Source organism: Suricata suricatta, chromosome 7, assembly GCF_006229205.1.
Source record: "Suricata suricatta isolate VVHF042 chromosome 7, meerkat_22Aug2017_6uvM2_HiC, whole genome shotgun sequence".
Classification (NCBI taxonomy): Eukaryota; Metazoa; Chordata; class Mammalia; order Carnivora; family Herpestidae; genus Suricata; species Suricata suricatta.
This window is the reverse complement of record NC_043706.1, coordinates 4343119-4362857: the sequence shown is the minus strand read 5'-3', so window position 1 is coordinate 4362857 and position 19739 is coordinate 4343119. Positions and strand designations below refer to the sequence as shown.

Genomic DNA, 19739 nt, shown 5'->3' with positions numbered 1-19739 from the left:
GGGGGTAGGGGGGAAGACAGGTGGTGGTGATGGTGGAGGGCACTTGAGGGGAAGAGCACTGGGTGTTGTATGGAAAACAATTTGACAATAAAATATTATGGAAAAAATAAAATAAAATAAAATAAAATAAAATATATTAGCAAATATAATTTTGCAATATAAAAAAGAATTACCACCATGACCAAGTGTGGTTTATGTTAGGCAGGTTCAAAATTCAAAAGATGCAAGGCTGGTTCAATATTTGAAAAATCAATCAATGTAATACATTATATTAATAGAACCATTAATAGTTGGGGGAAACCATATGATCTTCTCAACTGATGTAGAAAAGTCATATGACAATGTCCATCACACTTTCATGATAAAAACACTCAGAAAACTTAGAATCTGAGCACTGCTAAAGGGCATCCAATAAAACCCCATGGTTATGGGGCGCCTGGGTGGCTCAGTCGCGTGAGCATCCAACTTTGGATCAGCTCATGATCTCACAGTTTGTGGGTTGGAGCTTCGCATTGGACTCTGTGCCAACAGCCAGCTCAGAGCCTGGAGCTTACTCAGATTCCGTGTCTCCCTCTCTCTCTGATCCTCTCCAGCTCACACTGTCTCTCTCAAAAATAAGTAAAACATTTAAAAAACCCACCATGGTTAAGATCATACTTAATAGTGAAAGATGGGATGCTCTCCCCTAAGATCAGGAGTCAGATGTCTCTTCTTGCCACTTCTACCTAACAGGCTCTAGTCAAGACAACTGGGCAACAAAATGAAATAAAAGGTATCCAGATTGGAAAGGAAGAAATAAAACTACCTCTGTTCAAGATGACATGATCTTGTATATAGAATAACCTAATGAATCCACTAAGAATCTATTAAATCTAATAGGTGAGTTCAGCAAGTTTGCAGGATACAAAGTCACATAAAAAGATAAATGTTATCTCTCTACACTAGCAATGAACAATCTGAAAATAAAGTTAAGAAAACAATTCCAACAGCATCAAAAATAATAAAATACTTACAAAGACATTTAACAAAAGAAGTACAAAACAGATGCTCTGAAATCTATAAAACACCATTGAGAGAAATTAAAGACAACTTAATAAATGGAAAGACATCCTATATTGACAATCACAAGACTCTTATTGTTAAGATGGCAATATGCCCCAACTTGATCTATAGATTCAATTCAATTCCTATTATGATTCCAGCCTCCCCCCTCCCCAATAAATTGGCAAGCTGATCCTAAAATTCACATGGCAAGGGATCCAGAAAAGCCAAGACAATTTTGAAAAATAAAACCAAATTGGAAAAGTCACACTTCCTGATTTGAAAATCTTACTATAGAGCTACAGTAATCAAAGCAATATGGAGCTGGCATAAGGAAAGACCTAGAGATTTACATTTATCATCAATTAATTTTCAATGAGGATACCAAAATAATTCAATGAGGGAAGGTATAGTCCTTCAACGAATAGTGTGGCAACAGCCAGATATCTACATGGAGAAGAGTGAAGTTGGATCTATAACTCATACAATATATAAGAATTAACTCAAAATAGATCAAGGGATAAATGTAGAGTAAAAACTATAAATCTCTTAGAATAAAACATTAGTGTAAATCTTCATGACCTTGGATAAAGCAATGGTTTCTTAGTCTATTAGTCTATTTGTATGTCAGTCTATTAGAATATAGTAGAATATTAGATTTAGATTTTCTGTGCTATATGCTTTCTTAGACACAAAGGATACAACTTCCAAAGAAAATTAAATAGTACTTCATCAAAATTAAAAATTTTGTGGGGCACCTGGGTGGCTCAGTCAGTTAAGCCTCCACCTCTCAGTTTTGGCTCAGGTAACCACCTCACTATATCGTGAGTTTGAGCCCCATGTCAGGCTCTGCACTGATGGTGTGGAGCCTGCTTGGGACTCTCTCTCTCTCTCTCTCTCTCTCTCTCTCTCTCTCTCTCTGCCCCTTGGCTGCTCACACTGTCTTGGTCTCTCTCAAAATAAATAAATGAACTTTAAAAAAGAATAAAAATTTTATGTTTCAGGGACACCTAGGTGACTTAGTTGAGCACCTGACTCTTGATTTTGGCTCAGGTCATGGTCCCAGGGCTGTGGGATTGAGCCCTACATCAGGGTGGGGGTGGGGGTATTCCATGCTGACCATGCAGATTCTCTCTTTCTCTCTCTTTCTTTCTCTGTCTTTTTTTTTCTCTCTCCCCCTCTGTCCCTCTCCCCTGCTCACTCTCTCTCCCAAAACAAATACATATTATATATAACTATAAATACTATATATAATATATAACTATAACTAAGCTGTAACAACTATCACTATAACTATATATACATATAGTTTCAAAGGATACCAGCAAGAAAGTGAAAAGACAACCCACAGAATGGCGAAAAACAATTGCAAATCACATATCAGATAAGCGACTTGTACCTCTAATATACAAAGCACCCTAATATCTTTTTTTTAGTAGTTTATTGTCAAATTGGTTTCCATCCAACACCCAGTGCTCTTCCACACAAGTGCCCTCCTCCATCACCACCACCTCTTCCCCCCCTTCAACTCTCAGTTTGTTTTCAGTATTCAATAGTCTCTCAAGTTTTGCGTCCCTCTCTCTCCCCAACTCTCTTTCCCTCTTCCCTTCCCCCCTGGTCCTCCATTAGGTTTCTCCTGTTCTCCTGTTAGACCTATTAGTGCAAACATATGGTATCTGTCCTTCTCTGCCTGACTTATTTCGCTTAGCATGACACCCTCGAGGTCCATTCACGTTGCTACAAATGGCCAGATTTCATTCTTTCTCATTGCCATGTAGTACTCCATTGTATATATACCACATCTTCTTGATCCACTCATCAAGTGATGGACATTTAGGCTCTTTCCATGTTTTGGCTATTGTTGACAGTGCTGCTATGAACATTGGGGTACATGTGCTCCTATGCATAAAGCACCCTAATATCTTCATAATCAAAGGACAAATAACCCAATTCACAAATGGGCAATGTATCTGGATAGATTGCTCCAAAGAAGATAAATAAATATAAATATAAAATGGCCAACACACACATAAAAAGATGCCCAACAGCATTAGTTATTAGGGCACTGCAAATCGAAATCACAATGAAATATCGTTCGGTGCCCACCAAGAGGGGTGTAATAAAGAAACATGGACCATGGCCAGCGCCAGTGAGGATGGAGAGATCGCAGCCCTCGTGCGTCACTGGCAGGCAGGTAGAAAGCACAGTGCTTGGGAAAGCAGTTCAGCCTCTTCTCAAAAAGGTAAACACAGACTTAGCATATGGCCCAGCAACTGCATTCCTAAGCATACAGATGATGTAACTGAAAATGTGTCCACACAAAGATCTGTATGGCGAGGTTCCCAGCAGCGCCCCTCATCATGGCCCAGACTGGGAACAACCCAAATGCATCCATGATGAAGGCACACACAGAACGCGGTCTCTCCATACCAGGGCCTGTGATTCAGCCACAGAGGGAGGAAGCAAAGGAAGCACTGGTATTTGCACACACGGAGAAACTTGGAGAACGTGACGCTGGGGGAAAGAAGTCAGACACAAAAGGCCACACACGGTATTACTCCAAGGGGAGGAAATATCCAGAAGAGGAAAATCCAGAGACAGGAGATCCGGGGCTGTCAGGGGTTGAGGGAAAAGGGGAATGAGGAGTGACTGCTAATACTAATAGTGTTTCTTTACGGGGAATGTTCTGAAATTAGATGGTAGTAATGGCACTACATGTGAAATTACTAAAAACCACTAAATTTCACACTTTAAAAGAGTGAATTTTATGGTACATGAGTTTTATCTTGGTACGATGGAAGAGGAGGAAGCAGACAGGAAGGGGGAAGTGGGAGACAGGCAGCCACCGTGAAGACTAGAAGGAAAGACACCAAAAGAGAGCTTGTCTTAGGTGATGGGAGTGCAGGAGACATTCTTCTTCCTTCTACTGTTCTATCTTTCTCATTATGACCACGCGTTGTTTTTTACAATAATAATAATAATTACAAAATCACCTCCGCTCAGACCCAGGGTGGGACTTAGCGTTCCTGGGATGCCATCTTCCCGGGACGCGGTATGAAGTCGCTGTGGTCCTGGTAGCAGGGGACCCAAGAGTGGGCGCTGTCAAACACACTTCCGGTTCTCGCACAGTCTCTCCTCCCTTTGAGCAAAGGCTGACCTTCCCTGGGGCGTGTTGCCTCCAGCCCTGCACTACGTCACGTCAATTCCCAGCTCACCCCTCGGTTTTCCAAGGGACCCACCTTCCCGCTGCTGGGAAGTCCCTCCTTCCGGCTCCTGCGGTCACAGGCTGTGGAGCAGGTGCAGAATCACTCGGACACATGGGCAGGGATAAACCCCAAGGCGCTGAGTGTCAAGAGATGTTCACCAGGAAAATTATGGCAACAACCCAGGAAAGTAGCTACCACCGATATTACCTCCATTTGAGGAAGGAAACTAAAGCACAAGGAGGTTGAGAACACACCCAAAGTCACTTAATTGTGTTTGCGCGGCAGGATCTGAACCCAGGCTCTCACGCCCACTGCCTCCACTCTTAACCATTTTACTATCCTGTGTCTCCACAGGTCTCACCCAAAAGCCTTAAGTGGTTTGATAGAAGACCCAAAGCAGTTCTAGATTTGTGGATTACATACTCATGAGGGTAAGTGGTCTACTGTTCTTTCACTTATGCACTTTATTCGGTGCAAACTTTTATCACTTTTCTGCCAAATTAACTTCACAATATCTGTATGGCACGTGTAACCAGTTCTGGAAAAAAATGTGATCTGCAGGTCTTCTGGGCAAGGCCACCACATGGGTGGGGAGCTTACTGTCAAAGCAATTAGCAACTCTGCCCAGAACGGCATTCTGTGTTCTTGGTGGTGAAAGGAAAAAAGTCCGCACCCCACTCAGCGACCCCTCTGCTCACAGGGAAACCGGGCCATGTGGGTCAGACTGTTTAAAAAGTGATTTGCAGTTGGTCTCATTGAGACACATGAGCAGGAGTGGCCCCGAGAGTCTATGCTATATGCTAGGGCCACAGTCATCTGAGCCTAAAAAGGAGATAGAGGTGGTACAGTCAAAGTCCCTGGTTGGGGGGACGTGTCGGAAGCCCCCAGCTCAGCTCCCTCCGCAGGGAACCGGCAGTAAGTCTACTCCTTCCACACTGCCCGCATGCTCTTATGCACATGGTTCTTCATAATTGGGTGCTACTATATGTAATGTTGATAACCATTATTTTGCTTTATAAAAATATTTAAAATTTTTCATGAATTTAAAAAAAATTTTAAATGTATTTAAATTGAGAGAGACAGGCAGAGGAAGAGCAGGGAAAGAGAGAGAAAGAGAGGCAGAGCCTGGCAGGTGGCTCCATCCCACGACCCTGGGATCATGACCTGAGCTGAAATCGAATCGGACGCTCGACTGAGTCACCCAGGCGCCCCCTATTTTGCTTTATAACCAGTTTCTTCATTAGTGTCACTTTTAGACAAACATTAGCAAAAATTCTAGTTTTTTTAGTAAGTACAATTTTTTGGGTAAATACTGTAAGTGAATATTCTCATAGCCATAGCTTTTGACACATTCGTGATTAAGATCTGAGGCTGCAGTCCTGGGTGTGGAATTGCCGGGTCAAAGGTATTCACCCTCCTAAGTGTGAGAGGAAGCTCTCTGGAGAGTTTTGAGCAGGGCAGGGAAGTGAATTGATCTGGATACTTAAGAGATCAGGCTGGGTGCCGTAAGCAGTATGGACGGCCAGCAGGAGGCAAGCAAGGAAGCGGGGTGACCGCCCACTCGGTAGGGGGACAGACTTGAACTTGGAGGGCCGTAGTATACCAGGGTTCCGAGATGTTCTGGCACAGAAGCAACAGGACTCATGGTCTGGATGTGGGAGTTTAAGGAAAGAGGAAAGTGAAGAGTGACTTCCAGGTTTTGTTCAACTGGGTGGACTTGGCACCGTCTACGGACATGGGGAAGGCTGGGCGGGGTGCAGGTGTGAGGCCAAGCGGGAGGCAGGCACTGAGCGTTCTGTCCTGGCTGTGCGCTCGGGATGCCGACCACAGGTCCGTGTACAAACACGGATGGGCAAGGTGGACAGCTCAGGGAGGAGGTCAAGCTAGGGGTAACGTTTCTGGACTCATCTGAGTGTAGATCGCATCTAGAGTTATGGGATTAGATGGGATCCCTGAGCAGAAGCTTCCAGACAGGGAGCTGCAGGTCCAGTCCCGGGGCGTTCCGACCTTCAAGGGTCAGCAGAGTAGTTAGTATGGTCAGAATAAAATCCAGAACAGTGTTTTGTTTTCGTTTTTGTTTAAGCCATGAAGGCATTGTATAGTGGTGACAAGTGTCCGGCTTCAGGAATAGACTAACAATGTAAATGCATGCTATACCCTGTTAAGCATTCATTTTTTTTAAGCAACAGAATTCTATTTTTTTTTTTTTTGGTTTGACATGGTGCTTTCTTCTATATTTGATTTCTTGGGAGATATTACCGGGTCCTCCAGTATTTCCCAAAATGCCCCCTTTCTGGGTGGTTTCCTCAGAGACCCCCTTGGAGCCTCTTTCACCGCCGCCCCCTCCTCCTCAAGGGACAGCACAGCGGACGAGACTTGGAAGGTTGCGAACTGAGGATTCTAGGTGGGAGCTGACAACCTGGACCAGGACAGCACTATGGCCCCCAGAGATGTCCACATTCTAATGTCCAGGAACTATGGTTAAATTAGGTTTCACATGGCAAAAGGGAATTAAAGTTGCCAGTAAAATTAAGGTTGCTAATCAGGTGACCTTAAAATAGGGAAAATATCCTGAATTATCTGGATGCACCCAATATATCCCAAGGGTTCTAAATCCCGTAAGCAGGAGGCAGAAGAGTTAGAAAGAGATGTGGGTACAGAAATATGGCTGCAGAGACTCAAGGCTCTGACGACGGACAAAGAGGGACTCTGGAAGCTAGAAAAGGCGAGGACACAGACCCCTCCGCAGAGCTTCCAGAAAGGGACACAGCTCTGCTGACACTATACTTTAGCAGCTGAGACCGCTGTGACCCACAGAGCTGTTAGGCAGCACATTCGTAGTGTTTGAACCGACTGCGTTCCAGGGAATTTGTTACCGCAGCAAACAGGAAGCTAATGCAGAAAGCACTGTCCCCCAGACACAGGGGAAAGCACATGTGACAGGGAGAGCGAGCACCACTGTGCCATATGCTGCTGAGTGTGGGTGCCGTGATGATGGACAGTGACTACTGAATTGAGCAACATGGAAAGTGCTGGTGACCTAGACAGGAGCTGTGGCTGTGCAGGGATGAGGCCGCCGCTCCACCATGGTGGAGAGAGGAAAGGCAGACAGCAAGTGGGGACACCAGCTTCGAGGGGGCTCCCTGTCTTAGGGTTCAGAGGAATGGGCACATAATTTAAGCAGGAGATGAAGGTCTAGAAAGGGTCTGTATGAACATCAGACTGTGTGTGTGAGCATGCGCACATGGGGGGCTAACAGGTGCCAGACTGCGTGTGTGTGTGTGTATGTGTATGTGTGTGAGAAAATGTGCACACACAGGGGGCTAACAGGCAAGGACAAAACTGATGACACAGGAGAGAGGGACACCCACAGACGTGAAGCCCTGGAGACATCCCCACGCACGTGTCCCCTCTAGCCAGAAGCGCTCTGTGATCTCCCCATGCGGTCACATCTATCCGTTATTCCTGCAACACTCATTCTGAAACAGTGGGTCTCACATGTAACCTTTCTACTGTTAAAACCCAACGTTAATCGGTTAGAACAAAAACACACTTATGAGTGTGCGGAGCCCTTGTGACTCATCCCTGGACAAGTCCTCTGCAGGAGGGGGAAGCACAAAGCAGAAGTGGGCCAGCCTGCCAGCGATCACACAGCCAGGAAGAGCTGTGGGCCTTGAAGTACTATATTTCCCAGCCAAAAAGGCGAGGCTGCACAATCGTTCAGAGGCCCATGTATGTATCGTGTCTATCTTCACAAACACAGCATCCAAAAGACCTGTCACCGCCCCCCTCCCCCGCCCCCCGCCCCGGGCTGGCCACAGGCTTGTCTTAGCGACCACCTCATGTAAATGTCCTCTCATTGGACCTGGCGCTGTCTCACCCCTCTTACCGAAGCTTCAAGTGAGATGAGAGAAGTAAGCTGACAAAAAGGACGCCAGGATCGATCACGGCAGAGTACAGATCTCAACTCTGCTGGCATTTACCTAGCTCATCTTGACAGAAGCTGTCTGGAGGGTTCACGTACTTCATGGTGCTCACGTCCAGCCTCCAGTTGTGCTTCGTGCACCTGACGGACCTGCGTGGGAAACACACTGCCCTGAGGTTTGTGAGATGGTGAAAATGAAATTAATCTCACTAAGTGTAAGTGCATTATTTTGCAATGAAATTAAATGAGGGGCTTGAGCATCAACTATATAAAAAGTAAACTATTAATAGATGAATACTCAGTACCCAAGGGGATATATAATCATCATCAGTAGGCGATTTTAAAAAAGGAGCTCAAAATAATAATAAATGAATAGTGACGTTAACTTCCAAGTCCTAAAATGACACGTGACAGACAGAAAAACAGAGCCAAGAGAATAGAGTGGTCTTCAGGGATGGCACGTTAGAGAAGCTGATGGGAGCCAACACAAGGACAGAATGTAGTACCAAATATGTTTCTGATGTATAACGCTTGACCTTCAGCACAGTGCACCAAACCGAACTTCAGCTAAAGTGTTCATTTCTCAAAGAGGAAGGATTTCCTTATAGCTCAAAATTTCAGGGCCTGGTTGCCAGATAAAATAATGCCCCAATTAATATGAACTTCAGATAAATAGTGAACATTTTTTAAAAATACATACATCTCACATAGTATTTGAGATATGCTGAGAATCTGTTGTTGATCTGTGATTCAAATTTAACTAAAATTTCTGTACTTTCGTTTGCTCACTCTGGTAGACCTGCTCCTAAATGAGAATCAGACTGTAGCAAAACAGGATGTGTACTGATTTTTTCTTTCCATTTCTTACTGGAGCGTTGAAAGGTGTGTGAGGGCTGGGGGTGGGATATGAACAATTCAACTTTTTCCCTCTTTATTTTGCTCGTGTTTGCAGTGAAGTCTTTTCCTTGAACAGTTAAAGAATTTAAAAACAAAACCAAGTATGTCTCGGAACGAAAACAGGAGAGGTTGCAAACTAAAAATATATTTTATTATTATTTTGTTTTACATTTTTTAATATTTGTTTATTTTTGAGAGAGAGAAGACAAAGAGCAAGCTGAGGGGGGTGGGCAGAGAGAGAGGGAGACACAGACTCTGAAGCAGGCTGCAGGCTCTGAGCTGTCAGCACACTGTCTGACATGGGGCTTGAACTCATGAACCATGAGAATGTGACCTGAGTGGAAGTTGGATGCTTAACCAACTGAGCCACCCAGCTGCCCTAAAAATTGGTTTTAACATATAATGGAACTCTACTGATGTTTTTAAGCTTCATTATATCTGGAATTTTAAAATATTCTTTTCTCATCAGCGAGTAGCCAACAACTGTTTGCAAATTAAGAGAAAACGGTCCATGTCAGCTCTTCAGCATGCTGGGCCATCGGAGAAGGAAGCCTAGAGGGACCCTAAATCCTCAGGTGGAAGAGGACACGCAGGAGAGAATGACAGCTTCACACACAAGAGAACCGAGAGCCACAGCTTCAGGGGGCTGCTGACCTGGGTTGTGGGTGAAAACGGCTGGGTGGGGGGCAGGGGGAGAGGGGAGAAGAGCTGGGTCGTTGTTCTTGACCAGATCCTGGAAGAAGAGAGTCTCTGGGCGAATGGCTGCAGGAGAAGCTGCACAACAGGCGGCCAGATGTGGAGGGGTGGGTGAGGGAGGGCAGGGTCGAACTTGCTCTGGGGTTCGGTTTCCGCAAAGAAAGGCTTGGTGAGCCGCACGTGGGATTGAAGACAGGAGAGTCTGGCTCCGCGTGTGCAGGAGCCGTGTCCGCAGGACAGGGGGCGGGACTGAGCGGGAGAACCGAGGCCCAGAGGGGCTAGGACATTCGTCCAGGCCCTGAGCTGCTAAGTGCTGGGGCTTCTGAACTGGGCTACGGGAGAGACTGTCACTCAGCTGTGACACGTCCTTCAGGACTGGTTAGGTGGGCGCTGTGGGGAAGGGGAGCAGCGGAGACCCAAAGAGAAGACAAGCAGAGTCTCCAGGTCTCAGGACGGGACGGCGCTGAGCGCTGCCACAAGTCGACCCGCCCCGCCTCAGGTCCTCCTGGCTGAGTCCAGGGGGAACAGGGAACAGAATCAAGACCGGGCTGTCAGCAAATTACCAGGGCAGGGCATAGCTGTCCCTAGAAGTATGTTCCATGCAGCACTTGGACAGATTTGTACTAAAAATGTGCTATTTATCTGAAATGCAAATTTAAGAGGGTGCCCTGTATTTTAATTTTCCCAACCTCGCAACTTTATTGGAAGAGCCCAGCAAGCAATGGGTTCGACAGCAGTTTTTTTTTTTTAATATGTAAATGTCTAATAATGTGTAGACTGGGCCCTGAGACTAACCATTCACAAGTAAGTGCACACGCAGGTGTGAGAGCATCCTAACCTCAGCGATGGTCCCAGCGAGCCACCCGGTCCCCTCGGAGCGTGCTGGCACAAGGGACCCGGTCAACGGGGCTGACCACGCAGTGGGAGCAGAAAGCCCAGTATGGGCATGACTAACATCGTCCGGGTCCGGTTAGGCTGAGGCAGAGTTGAAGGTGGGGCCAATTTCTCACGCGGGTGCCAAGAAGCTGCCCGTAACACCCGCCCCCTCCCAAGGATCCCCGGCTCTACCCGGCACGGCCGTAATCTCTGGGGCAGTCACCGGGAGCCAAACCCAACCGCCCTCTTCTGGCACCGCTCCCGGGCCCGGGGGGCGCGAGATTAAGGTGAGGGTTTAATCAAGAAGCGGGGGTGGGGTGGGGGGGGCACCAGCATCTGCTCCTGGGCGGCCGGGAGGTGCGAGATTAAGGCGAAGCTTTAACCAAGGGGCGGGGGGCACCGGCAAGAATTCTTCTGGGAAGTGCCCAAAGAGCCACGGTCCCTGCAGATACAGTGGGGACACTGTCCTTTTTGTTTATCTTAATGAGGCGGGGGGAGGGGCGAGGATTCCTGTCTGCTCTCAGGCAGGGTCCGGAGAAGCCCACCAACCACACGCACTTCCAGGTTAGGGGCTATGAAAGCAGGCCCACGCCCCCACACCCACTCACACGCACCCACATATATTCACCCCTACATACATGCACCCCCCACACTCACACACCCACCACCACACACACTACCACACACTCACACACCCGCCCACTCACATGCACCCCACATTCATGCACTCACACACGCACCCCCCACAGTCACCCCACACTTACGTGCCCACACAGCTCCATAGGTACCCCCAGACAGACAACACTCACACCACACTCACACATGTACCCCATACACACATACACACCCATACTGGAAGACTGGAAGCTTTTTTCTGGCCCGAGAGAAATCCCAACATTCTCCTAAGAGAGAGAAAAGCTGAGGAAAGGTCATAGAATGTCAGATCAGAGCGATGCCCTCAAGGAGCACACGCACAGATTACAAATATGCTCAGGGACTAACCCCTGGAGGGACTTGCTCAAAGTTCTAAATGGGCACAGCCCCGCCCGCCCCGTCTAACGTGACCAGGGTCCCCAGTGAGAACGCAACCGGTACCTTCCGTCCAAATCCTCGATGTCTCTTATGAACAGGCCTCCTTGATGCTTGCACATGTTTTTGCACGCCCGCACGTGACTCTTATCCTTGTACAGAATGTAATCCTTGCCCGTTTTCTTATTCCGAAGGAAATTGATTCCCTCCTTCAGGTTAGCAACTTCGGCAGGTGACAGACACAACAAGACCTCCATTGTCTGCTCGATGCTACGAAAAGGCAGACATTTGGGGAGGAAAGGTTAATAATGTTAGGAGGAGGGAATCCCTCGGAACTGGCCGCTCAAAGCCTCATTCTAGAGCAATACGCTTAAGTCTCTTCCTCTCAGGCCCCGGGCTTGGCCGCCCCCCTAGAAATGCACGTTCTGCTTGCTCAGCTTGGGACTCTGCTCTCCCCGGAATCAGGGCCCCCTCACTTGCCTGCCCATCGTCTGCAGCTGCCTCTCCCTCGGGATTCTGAAAGGATGGTAGGTGCTCTGCTAGTGTCTGTTGCTCATTTGCTCCCACAAGATACGAGACAGAGGATGTATGTGTATGCAGTTTACTACGGATTCGGTTACACCACTTCCTCCGAGTTCACAGGCAGAACCGTATTGGCTTACGGGAACCCGCCCAGCCCTGGCCCACCTACACGCCTCTGCATTTAGATCTGATCCTTTTGCTCACAACACGGTTCAACTACCACTAGTCTGGCTCACCACCCTCCAGGTTCAATGATAACGCAGTCGTCCTACCCCAGCCTGGGTCAAGCCTCCAAAGCCACCCCCAGGACAAGCCCCACACGTCTTAATGTCCCCTGCCATTCTGGAGAACATTAGAACCTTACACCCGGCACAGTGCCTCGTGTCCCTACATATAGACATTTTTCAAACACTCTCTCCCCCTGTCGCTTAGCAGACCGCCTGCCACGAGGTGTATTTTTACCTGCTAGCTACCTCATGAATTAACTCCCACCGAACCAACTTCTGAATAATCTATATATAACAACTACCAAAAAAAAAAAAACCCACTCTAGCAGCAAATGAAACAGTTGATCTTATGTATTTTTTTTTAAGGAAACCACAGAGATTACACTTTTCAGACCCCAGTTTCTAAACAAACTCTTTATAACACAACTCTGAAGCATAATGGGATGCAAGAGAAGTTTCAAATGTTTTTCTGCATACACTACAGGTATTTGCATGGCTTGAGACCTGGGTGCCTGTTGCTGAATTTTCTATCCCATTCCAAAGCCAACGTGGTCCAAATTCCCTCTCTATGTTGACTTAGAATGGCTTCAGCTCAAGTACATTTGTGGCATTTTCACTTTCATTTAGAAGTCCCGCAAATTTTTTAAAGTGGGAAATAAAAATAATTTTAAAAATCGCACCAAGATAGAGAGTAACAGGAAAGCTCCTTGCAAGTTTGAACTGATAAGGCATCTCTCTATAAATGAGTATAACCCAGTACAATCCACTTCTTCCAAGAAGGTTCCCACCATCACTTCTGTCCCAAATGGCTAGTAATTCTGTTCACAGAATTTCAATATTTCCCAAAATATTTCTTAAATGTATTCGATAGGGTGGAATCCATTCCATGTCTCATGAATTTCTTTCAACTTTGCTCTTCTGAGTACCAATATGTAATGCCCAGCCAAGGCTGCCACAACTCCTAGAATAATTAACCTAAAGGTATAAAAAGAAAACCTCTCTATCTTGTTTTACCAGATTGAATGACTTGCTTAGCCAAAGTCCTGTGTCGGATTCTAAGGCTTTCCATGCATCAGGCCGCCTGGGTGGCTCAATTGGTTAGGCGTCCGACTTCGGCTCAGGTCATGATCTCAGTTCATGGGTTCGAGCCCCGCATTGGGCTCTGTGCTGACAGCTCAGAGCCTAGAGCCTGTTTCAGATTCTGTGTCTTCCTCTCTCTCTGACTCTCCCCTGCTCGCGCTCTCTGTGTCTCTCAAAAATAAATTAAAAAATTAAAAAAAAAAAGGCTTTCCATGCATCACCTAAAGCAGGCTGAGCTACCTACATCTGTGTTCATCTGTTCTGTGTGAAGTCACGGTGTGGAACATAAGGCAAAAGAAAACATGTGATGGTCGAAGATTGGAGACAATGGCATAGGGACACCAGAGCTCACCTCGTCCCGGGAACACAACAGATCTGCCACTGTCTATGGAATAACTCCCTCTGAAGGGGGCCGAGACACTGGAAGGACAGAGCGTCCACCCGCACTGAGATGGGGCAAAAGAGGCAGAGGTCAGGTGTGGCTCAGGTATAGGACTTTCCCTGAGGAGTGAGAGATTTAAGCTCCGATTGGCACCATGTTGATCCTGCACAGGAGAAATGAGTCCCCTAAACACTGGCTTCGAACACGCACAGGCAATACATCCAGGACAATGACGAAGCTGTAGGGAAAGGAACACTCTTAATGGGCACACATCAGATTTAAAAGTGAATGTGCCACAGGTAAGGGACACCCCCTTAGGAGCCTTGGAGCACCTGCTGGAGAGGCAGGAGACTGCTGGGCCTCTCCCTGGGCACCGAGACACACTGGCAGCAGCCATTTTTGCTCTCATTCTGCCATGCTGACCCCACCACTGGTGGGCACCGTTCTGGAATCTTCCCTGTAGACTGTTGACACGGTGCAGAGAGGACCACACAGCCCTGCACCTTGGCAGACCTCATGCCCACAGGACAACACCACCACCCACCAGCACGCCCGCAGCAATCCTCCCTGGGCCAGGCAGCCAGCTGGGCTGGCAACCAGCCCTTCCCAGCAGCATGCCTGCTGCAGTCCCAGCCAGGTGCACGGCCAGCCACGGGCACACCCAGACAATTCACGACCCTCCAACAACAGGGGAGTGCAAGTGGCCCACACAGGGGCACCACTAAAGCACCGGTGTCTGGTGTCAGAGGACATTGCATGCGTGGGTCCCACAGGACCTCTCCTCCTCCGAGCTGTTCTTGCAAGAATGGGAGGCTCGGCTGAACTATCTAATCCACAGAAACCAACAGAGAGAGTTAGGCAAAGTGAGGAGACAGAGGATTATGCTCCAAACAAAAGAGTAAGATAAAAACCTCTGAGAAAGAACTAAACAAGAGATAGGCAATGTATCCAATAAAGAATTCAAAGTAATGGTCTTAAATGTGCTTACAAAACTTGGGAGGAGAATGGGCAAACACAGTGAGAACCTCAACATAAAAAAAAAAAAGGAAATAAAAGAAACTAAAAGTAGACAGCTATATACACAGGTTACTATATACAAACCTCACGGTAACCACAAACCCAAACCCTAAAAATAAATATACAAAAAGTAATGAGAGAGGAATCCAAGTATAATACTAATGCTGCTAATATCACAAGGGAAGAGAGCAAGAGAAGAAGGAATACAGAAGAACTATAAAACCAAAAAACAATGAACAAAATGGTGATAAATACATGCCTATCACTAATTAAATGTGAATGGACTAAATGCTCCAATCGAAATACAGAGCACGCTGTTCAGATTAAAAAACCAAGACCTGTCCTGGCGACCCTGGGGGGCTCAGTCAGCTGAGCCTCCGACTCTTGGTTTCCACTCAGGTCATGATCCCAGGGTCATGGGATCAAGCTCTGCATTGTAGCTAAGATTCTCTCTCTCTCTCCCTCTGCCCCCTCCCCTATTCACTAGCTCGCGCTCTCTCTCTCTCTCTCTCTAACACAAAAACCCCATCTATATGCTGCCTACCACAGGTTCATTTCAGATTTAAGACACGCACAGACTGAAAGAATAAAAGCATGGAAAAATAATATTCCGTGAAAAATGAAAAAGAATGCATTTTCATACACTAGTAACTATCCAAAAGACAAGCTAAGAAACCAATCCCATTTACAATTACAACAAAAAGGATAAAATATCCAAGAAGAAATATTATCAAGAAGGTAAAAGACTTGTACTGTGAAAACTATAATATTGATGAAAGAAATTAAAGATGACACAAGTAAATGGGAAGATATACTATATTCGTGGATTGTAGGAATTAGTAATGTTATAAGAACTAATATATTAATAATGTTCACTAGCCAAAGAAATCTACAGACTTAGTATAATCCCTATTAAAATACCAATGGCATTTTTCATAGAACTGAAGCAAATAATACCAATATTTGTGTGCAATCACAGAAGAGTACAAATACCCAAAGCGATTTTGAGAAAGAGAACAAAGTTAGAGTTATAATGTTATCTGATTTCAAACTATGTTATAAAGCTATAGTAACCAAAACAGGATGATACTGATACAAAAAGAAATGCATAGATCAATGACACAGAATAGAAAGCCAGAAATCTGTACTTACAGGGTTAATTCACCTATGACAAAGGAGAAAAGACAATCGTTTCAATAAACGCCATCAGGTAAAATGGATGGCTAAATGAAGACAGACAGAAAGATAGAAGGAAGTAAGGAAGAAAAAGAAAGAAAGAAAACAGAAGGGGAGAGGAGGACAGAAGAGAAGAGAGGAGGGAGAGGGGATAAGAAGGGAAAGGAGGGGGTAAAAGGGAGGGAGAAAGGAATAAAAGAAAGAAGAAAGAAAAGGAAATAAGAAAAAAAGAAACAAACAAGGCAGATCATTTCCTGTCGCCATACACAAAAATAAACTCAAGTTGGAGTAAAGGCATAAATGTAAGACATGACACTATTAAACTTCTAGAATAAAACACAGGTAGTAAGCTCTTTAACATTTGGATCTGTCTCCTCAGGCAAGGACAACAAAAGCAAAAATAAACAAGTAGAACTACACCAAACCAAAAAGCTTTTGCACCGTGAATGAAACCACCAACAAAATGAAAAGGCAGCCTCCTAACTGAAAGATGATATTCACAAATAATATATCCTAACTGAAAGATGATATTCACAAATTATAGATCCAATAAGGAGTTAACATCCAAAACATATAAAGAACTCACACAACTCAATATTTTTTAAAAATTCAATTAAAAATTGGGCAGAGGAACTGAATACACATTTTTCCAAAGAAGACATACAGATGGCCAACAGACACATGAAAAGATGCTCAACATCACTAATCACCAGGGAAATGCAAATCAAAACCACAATGATATATCACCTCACACCTGTCAGGACGGTTAATACCAAAAAGACAAGAAATAACAAGTGTTGGTGAGAATACAGAGAAAAGCAAATGCCTGCAAACCAATGGTGGGAATGTAAATTGGTGCAGCTGCTGTGAAAAACAGCACAGAGGTTCTTCAAAAAAGTAAGTGCTAGTTAGGAACTACCATGTGATCCAGGAACTCACTTCTAGGTATTATCTAAAAAAACCAAAAACACTAAGTTTAAAAGAAATATGTACCACTATGTTCATTAGAGCATTATTTCTAATAGCCAAGCTAGAAGAGCAATTGAAAAGTTCATCAATAGAGGAGTGGAGAAAGAAGATGTGGTATATATACACAATGGAATATTACTCAACCATCAAAAAGAATGGTATCTTGCCATTTGCAACAACATGGGTGGATCTAGAGTGTATTATGCTAAGCAAAATAAGTCAGAGAAAGACAAATACCATATTATTTTACTCATATGTGGAATTTAAGAGACAAAATGGATGAACATATGGGGGGGAGGGGTGAAGGAAGACAGAGTGAAACAAACCATGAGAGACTCTTGAAGATAGAGAACTGAGGGTTGATGGAGGAGGAGGGTGGGGGGTGGGCTACATGGGTGATGAGTGATATATTAAGGAGGGCACTTGTTTTGATGAGCACTGGGTATTGTATGTAAGTGACGGATCACTGAAGTCTATTCCTGAAACCAATATTGCAATGTTAACCAACTAGAATTTAAATGAAAAAATTGGAGGAAAAAAGAAAATAAATATCTAAAATTAATAAAATAAGCTTCTGCCTCAGAAAACTAGAAAACTAGAAAAAGAAGGGCAAATTAAATCCAAAGTAAGCAGGCAAAAGGAAATAATAAAAGAGCAAAAATCAACAAGATTGAAAAAAAAATCTTTAGAGAAAACCAACAAAACCAAAAGATAATTCTTTGGGGGTTTTATTTAATTAAATTTTTAAAATATTTATTTATTTGGGTGAGAGAGGAAGGGGCAGAGATAGAGGGAAACACAGTATCTGAAGCAGGCTCCAGGCTGTGAGCCTATAGCTCAGCCTGACATGGGGCTTAAACTCACAAACAGTGAGATCATTACCTAAGCCAAAGTCAGATGCTTAACTGACTGAGCCACTCAGGTGCACCAAAAGTTGGCTCTTTGAATAGATCAATCAAATCCATAAGTTTCTAGCTAGGTTAATCAATAAAAGAGATAAAACACAAATTACTTATTTCAGAAAGGGAAAGGAAGACAACATTACATATCCCATAGACATTTAAAGGAAAATAAAGAAATATTGTGAACTATTCTATGCCCACAAATTTGATAAGGTAGATGAAAGAAACCAATTCCTTGAAAAACAACTTGCCAAAACTCACACAGAAGGAACAGACAACCTGCATAAGCTGATGTCTACTAAATAGATTGAGTCAATAACAAATAACCTTCCAAAACAAAAAATCACTAGGCTCAGCTGAGTTTACTGGTGAAATCTACCAAATATTTAAGGAAAAAATTATACCAATTCTCTACAGTCTCACTCAGAATGTAGAAGTAGATGGAATACTTCCTAATTCATTCTATGAGGCCACCATTACACTAATATCAAAACCAGAAAAAGACATTCCTAGAAAACTATAGACCAATACCTCCCATGAACATAGATGCAAATATCTTCAGTAAAATAATAGAAAATTGAATCCAATGACATGTAATAATAATTATACAGCACAAACAGGTAGGATTTATTCCATGTAATACAAAGCTAGTTGAACATTTAAAAAAAATTAATAGTTTTTCATGCAGTCGTGAATGGGATCACTTTCTTGATTTCTCTTTCGGCTGCTTCATTTTTGGTGTATAGGAATGCAACTGATTTCTGTACATTGATTTTGTACCCTGCAACTTTACTGAATTCATTAATCAGGTCTAGAAGGCTTCTGGTGGAGTCAGTTGGGTTTTCCATGTAGAGTATCATGTCATCTGCGAAAAGTGAAAGTCTGACTTCTTCTTTGCCAATTCTGATGCCTTTTATTTTCTTTTGTTGTCTGATTGCTGATGCTAGGACTTCCAGCACTATGTTAAACAGCAGTGGTGAGAGTGGACACCCCTGTCGTGTTCCTGATCTCAGGGGGAAAGCTCTCAGTTTTTCCCCATTGAGGATAATACTGGCTGTGGGCTTTTCATAAACTGCTTTTATAATGTTGAGGTACGTTCCTTCTATTCCGACTTTCTCAAAAGTTTTTATTAAGAAAGGGTGCTGTGTTTTGTCAAATGCTTTTTCGGCATCTATCGACAGGATCATATGGTTTTTTTCCCCTTCTTTTGTTAATGTGATGGATCACATTGATGGATTTGCAAATATTGAACCAGCCCTGTAACCCAGGAATGAATCCCACTTGATCATGATGGATAATTCTTTTTATGTGTTATTGAATTCGATTTGCTAGTATCTTGTTGAGTATTTTTGCATCTGTATTCATTAAGGATATTGGTCTATAGTTCTCTTTTTTTGCTGGGTCTCTGGTTTGGGTATCAAGGTGTGCTGGCTTCATAGAATGAGGTTGGAAGTTTCCCTTCTATTTCTATTTTTTGGAATAGTTTGAAAAGAATGGGTATGAGCTCTGCTTTAAATGTCTGATAGAATTCCCCTGGGAAGCCGTCTGGCCCTGGGCTCTTATTCGTTGGGAGATTTTTGATAACAGATTCGATTTCTTCACTGGTTATTGGTCTATTCATGCTTTCTATCTCTTCCTGTTTGAATTTTGGCAGTGCATGCACATATAGGAATTTGTCCATTTCTTCTGTGTTGTACAGTTTGTTGGCATATAATTTTTCATAGTAATCTCTGATGATTGCTTGTATTTCTAAGGGATTGGTTGTAATAGATCCTTTTTCATTCATGATTTTGT

General features: G+C 44.3%; 1 protein-coding gene across 2 annotated transcripts in view; it reads right to left on the bottom strand.

Annotated features, from left to right (window-relative positions):
- The window catches only part of LOC115295629 (cytidine monophosphate-N-acetylneuraminic acid hydroxylase), a 73403-nt gene extending 61148 nt beyond the window's left edge, over window positions 1-12255 (bottom strand). For both annotated transcript variants that reach the window (XM_029943711.1, XM_029943712.1), the window contains exons 1-3: window positions 12151-12255; window positions 11737-11940; window positions 8231-8322 (exon numbers count right to left, since the gene is read on the bottom strand). In XM_029943711.1, the coding sequence (XP_029799571.1) occupies window positions 8231-8322; window positions 11737-11940; window positions 12151-12158 (304 nt within the window). In that variant the 5' untranslated portion in view covers window positions 12159-12255. The remainder of the gene's footprint in view (window positions 1-8230; window positions 8323-11736; window positions 11941-12150) is intronic.
- Window positions 12256-19739: the final 7484 nt, after the last annotated feature.